This window comes from Rutidosis leptorrhynchoides, chromosome 3, assembly GCF_046630445.1.
Source record: "Rutidosis leptorrhynchoides isolate AG116_Rl617_1_P2 chromosome 3, CSIRO_AGI_Rlap_v1, whole genome shotgun sequence".
Lineage (NCBI taxonomy): Eukaryota > Viridiplantae > Streptophyta > Magnoliopsida > Asterales > Asteraceae > Rutidosis > Rutidosis leptorrhynchoides.
Genome location: NC_092335.1, coordinates 665,533,754 through 665,545,705, shown reverse-complemented (window position 1 = coordinate 665,545,705; position 11,952 = coordinate 665,533,754). Strand labels below are relative to the sequence as shown.

The 11,952-nt window shown below is 30.7% G+C and overlaps 1 protein-coding gene across 1 annotated transcript; it reads right to left on the bottom strand.

Annotated features, from left to right (window-relative positions):
* Positions 1-270: 270 nt before the first annotated feature.
* LOC139899290 (probable histone H2A variant 1) lies at positions 271-1,675 on the bottom strand. Its single transcript, XM_071882113.1, has 3 exons — positions 1,651-1,675; positions 1,230-1,366; positions 271-648 (listed from the first exon to the last, which is right to left on the bottom strand). Exons 2-3 carry the CDS (start codon positions 1,353-1,355, stop codon positions 352-354), a joined length of 423 nt encoding a protein of 140 aa, XP_071738214.1. The 5' UTR covers positions 1,356-1,366; positions 1,651-1,675; the 3' UTR covers positions 271-351.
* Positions 1,676-11,952: the final 10,277 nt, after the last annotated feature.

Below are 11,952 nucleotides of genomic sequence, written 5' to 3'. Positions count from 1 at the left end.
CTCAAACTCTAGATACCAAAATGTCAAATCCTAATCTTAAAAAGTGGATTAACAACCTTCATGCAGTCAAGACTCAAGACCACACATGTTATCATCTAATAATACAGCAACTAATAACAACCAAGCCTGCAACATGGATATAAAAATGCAACCAAATGTACCATATCCAAAAGCACAATCTGGGATCATATGCCATGTACATAAATCCTACAACCTATTAGATAAAATAGTACCAGAACAACAATACCACCACACAATCTTTTCCACAAAACCATAACTAAGTTACCATCTAAAATAACAAGTCAAATAGGCAAACACATTGTTTAATAATAAATTCAAAGACATTCATTTTCATTCCTTGGTGGTTTTGTTGATAAGAGACTTGTGAATGTGGGGAATAACACCACCTCCTGCAATCGTACCTTTGATGAGCGTATCGAGTTCTTCATCACCACGAATGGCCAACTGCAAATGCCTTGGAGTTATCCTCTTCACTTTCAAATCTTTACTTGCGTTACCCGCCAATTCGAGAACTTCGGCAGTTAAGTACTCGAGAATTGCAGCTGAGTAAACTGCAGCTGTCGCTCCAACTCGACCATGTGCAGATGTTCGTGTTTTCAGATGACGATGAATCCTACCAACAGGAAACTGAATTCCAACATCAAATTAACATCAGTTATAATTAATTTTATTTCTATTACTAATGTACAAAATAACAACATATGATATGATATAAATAGTAATACAAAGTTAGAAGTGTATTAATACTAATGTGCTTCTTTTAAACCAAATAAAAGTTTAAAAAAAAGGGTAATTGCAGTTCAAATCAAAAATGAAACATAAAATAAAATGAAAATTAATATTTAAGACAGAAAAGAAAAAAAAAAAATTAAAAAAATTGTCAAACCAAGTCAGTCTTCACCAACACTAACCTAGAGTACAGAGTTTGTTTAACATGCAATATTTAAAATAGAATTGACCTATCAAAAACTAGATATTTAATCATGCTTAATTTTTAATGTTTAAATCATACTTGATATACTCAAAAGTGGTGGCAAATTCAATATTCTAAAGTACTAAAATACATCAAACATAAACAGATCTCAATTAATCACCAATTATATCTAAACTACACAACCAGTATCTATAAACAATTAAACACCAATTAAAGAACAGATCTAAGATTAAATAAAAAGACAAATAAACACTTTGAAAATAGTTGACCAGACCTGAAGGCCAGCTCTTGAAGACCTAGAAGTAGGCCTCTTCTTATCTTTATCCTTGCTACTTGCACCTGCTGCTCCAGATGCTGGTGTTTTCCCAGCCAATAATCCCTTACCACCTTTTCCGGCCATTATTTTATCAACTAAATATACATTTAAAAAATAAAAAAATCAATACAAATCAGTCACATGATGTAATAGTGAACAGATCTGTATATTTACTAGCCTAATTATACTTGATATAAATATAAATTAATATAAAATATAATTGAATACATTGGAAGAAAAAAATAGAAACCCTAAAACAAAGATTTAATCGTGTAATAACGTAATTAGTGTAATAACGTAATTAATCAATGCAATATATAATATAAAATTAATTAATTCATGATATTGGAAGTAGAGATTTGTGAGTTTCAAAGGTTACCTGAAAATAGTTGAAGGAATGCTGTAGAATGAAAAAATTGGTGTATGAGAAAAGGAATCTTGAGAGTTAGTATTTATTTAATGTTTTTTTTTTTCAATTCAAAGTTTTTGAGATTTGGTTGATATGGCGCCAAAATCTTTTTGTATAGGTGGGAATTGTGATTTCAAAATTTTCGTGATGTCAAATAATATCAACGTTGCCCATTACCCAATATAAGCCCAGATGTTTTTATTAATGGATTGCTTCTAAAAGGGTTAATGGGCTTCAAAAAAAATTTTGTACCGAGTATTGAATGTGATCACTATATTATATTATGCTACACCATTCACTTAAAATGATGTAATTATTGTACAAAAATTATTGGCTCTATTAATTAAGTCAACAGCAAGCGTCGATTTATTGGAGACTTGACGGCCGCTTAGAGCCTAAACTAAATGTGCATGATTTAAAACCCCATGGAAATTTGATCTCACCATTTTCATGGCGTCTCATGTTTTATTTTTTATATTCTATTTTAATTTTTTTTATAAATATTTTCCTACTTATTGGCCGGAGGTCCATTCGGAAGCAGTCTCTTTCTCTGTCGAATAGAGAGATGGATGACTTTCTCTACTTCTTGGAGTGTATCAAAGATAAGGGAAGGATTGTCTACATTTCACCTCCCCCATGTGGTATTGGATTTTGTTTTTGTTGTTGTTGTTGTTGTATTGTACAAAATTAATATTACACTGTTTATTTTAACACAAGTACAATTCGTCAATTCGTCAATATGGATTAAACTACATAGCTATTAAATTGTAGCATGCATGCTAAACAGAGGCGTTACGAGCATGGACAAGATGAGTGATCGCCCAGAGCCCACATATTTAAAACGACCATAAATTTGAATATATATGTATATACGTCACACTGATCGTTAATAAATTTGAACGACCCATATATATATATATATATATATATATATATATATATATATATATATATATATATATATATATATATATATATATATATATATATATATAGTGGTAGGATCAAGAGGGAAGTAAACAATCGGGGGGAAGCGGGGGGAAGCAAAAACTTTTTTTTTTCGTTTTTTGAAAAAATTTTGTTCACGAACATTATAGATGGGATGAAAATATGAACATTTAGTAGAGACACCTTGTGATAAATATTTTTATTTTGGCAGGAAAACGCTCGAAGAAGTAATATATAACAATTATCGTATTTTTCGAACGTATGTTGAGGTTTTAGCTATTGGGGTTTAGATATTAGGGTTTAGATATTAGGGTTTATAGGGTTTAGATATTAGGGTTTAGAAATTTAGGGTTTAGGGTTTGGATTTAGGGTTTAGATTTAGGATTTAGATTGAGTTTTTAACACGAACGGTTTAGAGTTTAGGGTTTAGGGTTTAGGGTTTAGGATTTAGGGTTTGGTGTTTTGGGTTTATGGAATAAACCCAAAACACCAAACCCTAAACCCTAAACCCTAAACTCTAAATCGGGCTAAATTTTACTTCACAAAACATGAAGAAAAAAAAATGTTCATATTCTTCACGAACAATATTATCTTGAATGTTATTTTTGTCGATCGTGTTCCCTCCTAAATAATAACATTCATCACGAAGTGTCTCTTCTAAATGTTCATATTTTCGTGTGATCTTGATGCCGAAAAAAAATTCCAAAAAAAAACCAAAAAAAAAAAATTTACTTCCCCCCTGCTTCCCCCCGATTGGTTACTCCCCCATTGATCCTGCCCTTATATATATATATATATATATATATATATATATATATATATATTGGTAGGATCAAGAGGGAAGTAACCAATCGGGGGGAAGCAAAAACTTTTTTTTTCGTTTTTTGAAAAAACTTTGTTCACGAACATTATAGATGGGATGAAAATATGAACATTTAGTAGAGACACTTTGTGATAAATGTTTCTATTTTGACGGGAAAACACTCAAAGAAGTAATATATAACAATTATAGTGTTTTTCGAGTGTATGTTGAGGTTTTAGCTATTGGGTTTTAGATATTAGGGTTTAGATATTAGGGTTTAGATATTAGGGTTTATAAGGTTTAGATATTAGAGTTTAGAAATTTAGGGTTTAGGGTTTAGATTTAGGATTTAGATTGAGTTTTTAACACGAACGGTTTAGAGTTTAGGGTTTAGGGTTTGGTGTTTTGGGCTTATGGAATAAACCCAAAATACCAAACTCTAAACTCTAAATCGGGCTAAATTTTACTTCACAAAACATGGAGAAAAAAAACGTTCATATTCTTCACGAACAATATTATCTTAAATGTTATTTTTGTCAATCGTTTTCCCGCCTAAATAATAACATTCATCACGAAGTGTCTCTTCTAAATGTTCATATTTTCGTGTGATCTTGATGCGGGAAAAAAAATTCAAAAAAACGAAGAAAATTTTTTTTTTCCTTCCCCCCGCTTTCCCCCGATTGGTTACTTCCCCATTGATCCTGCCCCTATATATATATATATATATATATATATATATATATATATATATATATACACACACACACACCCACATTATGTAAAGATAAGAAATTATGTAAAGATAAGAAAGATGATACAATTTGGTCTAAGTCGTTTAGTAGGGGTGTGCATGGTACAAAAAAAAAAAACTCGAGGATCGGACTTAACCAGGCCAGAACCGAACTAGACCGAGGAGTTTTGGTACGGTCCATGGTCCTTAAATTTCATATTTTTCGGTCCTCGGTACGGGACGGACCGGACCCGAAAAAATCGGGAAACGGACCGGACCAAAATATTTACATTTTACATATCTATAATTTAACAAATAGTCGATAGTATTATTGCCTTTTTATTATATTTTTTCATGCGTTTGCTAAACCATAAATAGTCAATAGTACTATTATCTTTTTTATTATATTTTTTTATTATTTATTATATTTACATTTTACATATCTATAATTTAAGATGATGTTTGAATTCGTCTTTTGTATATTTGTTTTAAGATCATTGCATACACTTCTCCATATCTTCATGTAGTTGTGTTTCATCGTGTACTTATTAATATTATTATTAATAAGTCTGTTTTTTCTTAAAAAATCCATATAGGAAAATATATATTTCGCAGGTCCTAAAATCATGTTATTTTAGACTAAAGAACCCTTTTAAACTTAACATCTAAGCAAAATCTTTCATTTAAAATTAGGTGGGTTCACTTACTGTCGTGACCCGTCCTAATCCATCTGGACGAATACATTACATTTGGTTACATCGCGAGGTATATGACCTCTATATGATACATTTTACAAACATTGTATTCATTTTTAAAAAACAAACTTTCTGTACATCGAAAGTTGACAGGCATGCATACTATTTCGTAGTATATCCAAACTCTTAATAACTTAATAATAATCTTATTGAACTCAATGACTCGAATGCAACGTCTTTTGAAATATGTCGTGAATGACTCCAAGTATAACAACCCTCATTTTTCCCTTTTGAATTAATCAAGTTGTCCTTAGGGATTCAATGTCATATTCTGTGCATCACCATTAGGGTTGTTATCCATTTTGACAAACGAACTAAAAATTTATGCTTTCAATGAATGATCGTATTTATTAGTAAAACCCTAATATCGTTTAAAACCCAAAACCTAACCCTATACATTAAATACTAAACCCTGATCTTGTAAACCCTAACCCTAACACTAATTTAATAAAATAAGCTATATGTGACATTATTTAAACTTTAAAAACTAATCAGGACCAAATTAAAGATTTATAAAAGTTAGAGACAAATAAATAAATAAAATGTATTTAAATAAAATGTACCGTTAATAATAATAATAATAATAATAATAATAATAATAATAATAATAATAATAATAATAATAATAATAATAATAATAATAATAATAATAAATATATAAATACATGAATAATTAAGTATGCCGTGTAAAAAAAATCATATGTATCATATAGCATTCGGCTGTAGGTTTCTTTAGGAAAATTTAACTTGATCACTAAGTTTTGCAAGTCCTAGTTTGATTCAAATTAAGATTCTTGATCTCCAAGTAATAGAGTGCAATTAGGAAACAATTGAAACTATAAAATCCCTCATGATTTCCAAGTTAATTCACCACAAATCTGCTGCAAAAACCAGTCGACTTTTATCCAGTTTTCCTTCCAGTTTCTGTCGACTAAACCACCTCTTTCCAGCCTGCATTAGTCGATTATAAAGCCTGCAATCCAGCCTCTTTGCTGTCGACTAAAACCCTCCACCTGCAGCCTTCAAAAGTCGACAATCACTACCACCATCACAGCCCTTAATCGCCATTAAAACCTGCTGCATTTCTTCTGTTTTTCTGCTGCTTTCTGACGTGATCAAACAAGTCCAAGAAGTTGTTCTTTGTTGCTGCATAATTGCTGCTTTTCCTGTGGTGCTTCTGTCGTGATCAAACAGCCCAAGGGTTCCATAAATTGCTGCATTTTGTTTCTGGTTTGTTGCTGATTCCTGTCGTGATCAAGAGGACCCAAACAGACCCCTATTGGGTCGAACTGCTGCTGCTTGTTTTCTACCTTCTGTTCGTACCAGACTCATCACCAATCCTTGTCTTCAATCTTGTTAAGGTAGTCTATAAACCCTAGTGATCTTGTTCTTTATTTAATTACATACAAGTATATTAATAAGTATTATGTTATGTATAATGATTAATGATAAAGAATTTGATCAAGTATTATAATTAATTATTAATAAGAAGTTTATGATTTTATGTAGGAATATGGTTAAAGATATTATGATAATGAGATTAATTAGTTGTTAATAAGTATGATGATTAGGAATAAGGATTGCAAGATTATAATTAAAAGAAACTAAGATCATGTACATGAAAAAGATTTTAAGTATTATGTATATCATGTATGAATAAATATAAGTATTAAGGATATGTTAAAAGATATGATTTTATGTGTTGATTAAGTTAGGTTACAAGATTTAAATAGATAAAGATTATGAATTGATTATAGCTAAAAGATTACTCGTTATTATGTTAAAAAGTTGTGATTTTATGTATTGATTAGGTTAAAGATAAAAGTTATGATTTTGTTATTAGTAATGTAGTAAAGAATAATGATAATAATAATACATGTGCATGCATGCATGCGTACGTACTATGTGCATGTATACACTGTATGTATATGTGTGTGTGTATATGTAAATATATGCATACGTGTATATGTATGTGTATATGTATGTGTGAATGTATGTATGAATGTGTGTTATGTAAGGATTATAATAAGTTAATAAACATAATAATGAAAAGTACTAAGTATATGTATATGTACCATCTTACACTATTATATATGCAACACCTACACCTAATGTATATACCATATAGTTATGAATACATACATGTATAATAATAATAAAGAATATATGTATATGTATGTATCACATAGAGGTATATTTATAGATGTAACATATAGTGATAGATATACATAGTAATTGATTAAAGTAAATAATAATATTATTATTAGTATAACTTATACACTTAATTATATAGTAACACTTAATAACACTAATAATATTATCACTTATATAAATACAACCTTTCCCGAAAACGGTCACCGTTAATATAGTTTACTATATTAATAAACAAGCTGTATGTCTATTAGACATTAATTAATTGAACAAAATATCTCTAGGTTGAGATTTTCGTGTTCAACACTCCGATCATATAACTTGCGTGGAATATCTATCTGCTGTTAAGGTGAACTTCATAGCCCCTCTTTTTACTATTTCTTAACTGTGTTATAACTTTGGGGTGAGACACATGCTTGCTTTCAAACTATTTTACGCTTAGACACAAGTACCCGAAAACTGTTTAACTGTGCTGACATGCTTTGATACATGCTAAATCCCTATCATGATATCGTTAATTACTGAAATTTTGGTAAGCTTAGTTATTGTGAATAGCACTATTGAGAGTGACGTCTCTAACCATTTGACCGTTGGTCTTTGGTTACATAATAATGATTACGACACTGATAGTTCAAGGTGTCCAGGGGTAACTTTGTTTATGTCTCGATATCATAACTTCAGCATTTACTTTTGATAACTAAATCTTGTGTTCTAAAACTCTATATATTAAACCTATGTTGTTCACTCAACCTTTTTGGTTGACACTTTAATCATGTTTTGTCTCAGGTGAAGATTGCTAAAGATTATTTGCTATTTGAACTTTGCTGCTTTTGGAGTCCGCATATATACATTCATATTATTGCGTTAGAACATTAAAGTATACAATTGTAATGACTTAATACTTTCCACTGCTTATAAATACATTGGTTTTTAATTAAAACGTCTCATATAGAGTCGTTCTCGTTTATACATACTTGTGTTGTGATATTGTGAAGTCATATTTCCCCAGCCCTATTTGGGGGTATGACAGAGTGGTATCAGAGCCAGGTTGTTATAGAGAACCAGGATTGCATTTTATGTGTGCCTTATGTGTTAGTTAGGTGCCTTAGCAATCTATAGGACTATAACCTTTCATGTTTTAAGTTTTTAGTGCATTTTCCCCTTACATTTTATTCGTGCTTTTGCGTCATCCTTAGAACCTACCTAATCATCTCTCTTTCTTTTCATTTAGGATGTCTCGCCTTAATCCGATCATCATTTCTGACTCCGAGGAATCCTACTCTGAAAGATCTGTCCGCACACCGACTTATGGACCCGTTTCCCCGCCATTTTTGAAATGTCCCGTTCTTATTGATTAAAAACGTTCCATATTAATTGATTTCGTTGCGAGGTTTTGACCTCTATATGAGACGTTTTTCAAAGACTGCATTCATTTTAAAACAAACCATAACCTTTATTTCATCAATAAAGGTTTAAAAATCTTTACGTAGATTATCGAATAATGATAATCTAAAATATCCTGTTTACACACGACCATTACATAATGGTTTACAATACAAATATGTTACAACAAAATAAGTTTCTTGAATGCAGTTTTTACACAATATCATACAAGCATGGACTCCAAATCTCGTCCTTATTTAAGTATGCAACAGCGGAAGCTCTTAATAATCACCTGAGAATAAACATGCTTAAAACGTCAACAAAAATGTTGGTGAGTTATAGGTTTAACCTATATATATCAAATCATAATAATAGACCACAAGATTTCATATTTCAATACACATCCCATACATAGAGATAAAAATCATTCATATGGTGAACACCTGGTAACCGACATTAACAAGATGCATATATAAGAATATCCCCATCATTCCGGGACACCCTTCGGATATGATATAAATTTCGAAGTACTAAAGCATCCGGTACTTTGGATGGGGCTTGTTGGGCCCGATAGATCTATCTTTAGGATTCACGTCAATTAGGGTGTCTGTTCCCTAATTCTTAGATTACCAGACTTAATAAAAAGGGGCATATTCGATTTCGATAATTCAACCATCGAATGTAGTTTCACGTACTTGTGTCTATTTTGTAAATCATTTATAAAACCTGCATGTATTCTCATCCCAAAAATATTAGATTTTAAAAGTGGGACTATAACTCACTTTCACAGATTTTTACTTCGTCGGGAAGTAAGACTTGGCCACTGGTTGATTCACGAACCTATAACAATATATACATATATATCAAAGTATGTTCAAAATATATTTACAACACTTTTAATATATTTTGATGTTTTAAGTTTATTAAGTCAGCTGTCCTCGTTAGTAACCTACAACTAGTTGTCCACAGTTAGATGTACAGAAATAAATCGATAAATATTATCTTGAATCAATCCACGACCCAGTGTATACGTATCTCAGTATTGATCACAACTCAAACTATATATATTTTGGAATCAACCTCAACCCTGTATAGCTAACTCCAACATTCACATATAGAGTGTCTATGGTTGTTCCGAAATATATATAGATGTGTCGACATGATAGGTCGAAACATTGTATACGTGTCTATGGTATCTCAAGATTACATAATATACAATACAAGTTGATTGAGTTTTGGTTGGAATAGATTTGTTACCAATTTTCACGTAGCTAAAATGAGAAAAATTATCCAATCTTGTTTTACCCATAACTTCTTCATTTTAAATCCGTTTTGAGTGAATCAAATTGCTATGGTTTCATATTGAACTCTATTTTATGAATCTAAACAGAAAAAGTATAGGTTTATAGTCGGAAAAATAATTTACAAGTTGTTTTTGTAAAGGTAGTCATTTCAGTCGAAAGAACGACGTCTAGATGACCATTTTAGAAAACATACTTCCACTTTGAGTTTAACCATAATTTTTGGATATAGTTTCATGTTCATAATAAAAATCATTTTCTCAGAATAACAACTTTTAAATCAAAGTTTATCATAGTTTTTAATTAACTAACCCAAAACAGCCCGCGGTGTTACTACGACGGTGTAAATCCGGTTTTACGGTGTTTTTCGTGTTTCCAGGTTTTAAATCATTAAGTTAGCATATCATATAGATATAGAACATGTGTTTAGTTGATTTTAAAAGTCAAGTTAGAAGGATTAACTTTTGTTTGCGAACAAGTTTAGAATTAACTAAACTATGTTCTAGTGATTACAAGTTTAAACCTTCGAATAAGATAGCTTTATATGTATGAATCGAATGATGTTATGAACATTATTACTACCTTAAGTTCCTTGGATAAACCTACTGGAAAAGAGAAAAATGGATCTAGCTTCAACGGATCCTTGGATGGCTCGAAGTTCTTGAAGCAGAATCATGACACGAAAACAAGTTCAAGTAAGATCATCACTTGAAATAAGATTGTTATAGTTATAGAAATTGAACCAAAGTTTGAATATGATTATTACCTTGTATTAGAATGATAACCTACTGTAAGAAACAAAGATTTCTTGAGGTTGGATGATCACCTTACAAGATTGGAAGTGAGCTAGCAAACTTGAAAGTATTCTTGATTTTATGTAACTAGAACTTGTAGAATTTATGAAGAACACTTAGAACTTGAAGATAGAACTTGAGAGAGATCAATTAGATGAAGAAAATTGAAGAATGAAAGTGTTTGTAGGTGTTTTTGGTCGTTGGTGTATGGATTAGATATAAAGGATATGTAATTTTGTTTTCATGTAAATAAGTCATGAATGATTACTCATATTTTTGTAATCTTATGAGATATTTCATGCTAGTTGCCAAATGATGGTTCCCACATGTGTTAGGTGACTCACATGGGCTGCTAAGAGCTGATCATTGGAGTGTATATACCAATAGTATATACATCTAAAAGCTGTGTATTGTACGAGTACGAATACGGGTGCATACGAGTAGAATTGTTGATGAAACTGAACGAGGATGTAATTGTAAGCATTTTTGTTAAGTAGAAGTATTTTTATAAGTGTATTGAAGTCTTTCAAAAGTGTATAAATACATATTAAAACACTACATGTATATACATTTTAACTGAGTCGTTAAGTCATCGTTAGTCGTTACATGTAAGTGTTGTTTTGAAACCTTTAGGTTAACGATCTTGTTAAATGTTGTTAACCCAATGTTTATAATATCAAATGAGATTTTAAATTATTATATTATCATGATATTATCATGTATGAATATCTCTTAATATGATATATATACATTAAATGTCTTTACAACGATAATCGTTACATATATGTCTCGTTTAAAAATCATTAAGTTAGTAGTCTTGTTTTTACATATGTAGTTCATTGTTAATATACTTAATGATATGTTTAATTATCATAGTATCATGTTAACTATATATATATCCATATATATGTCATCATATAGTTTTTACAAGTTTTAACGTTCGTGAATCACCGGTTAACTTGGGTGGTCAATTGTCTATATGAAATATATTTCAATTAATCAAGTCTTAACAAGTTTGATTGCTTAACATATTGGAAACATTTAGTCATGTAAATATCAATCTCAATTAATATATATAAACATGGAAAAGTTCGGGTCACTACAGTACCTACCCGTTAAATAAATTTCGTCCCGAAATTTTAAGCTGTTGAAGGTGTTGACGAATCTTCTGGAAATAGATGCGGGTATTTCTTCTTCATCTGATCTTCACGCTCCCAGGTGAACTCGGGTCCTCTACGAGCATTCCATCGAACCTTAACAATTGGTATCTTGTTTTGCTTAAGTCTTTTAACCTCAGGATCCATTATTTCGACGGGTTCTTCGATGAATTGGAGTTTTTCGTTGATTTGGATTTCATCTAACGGAATAGTGAGATCTTCTTTAGCAAAACATTTCTTCAAATTCGAGA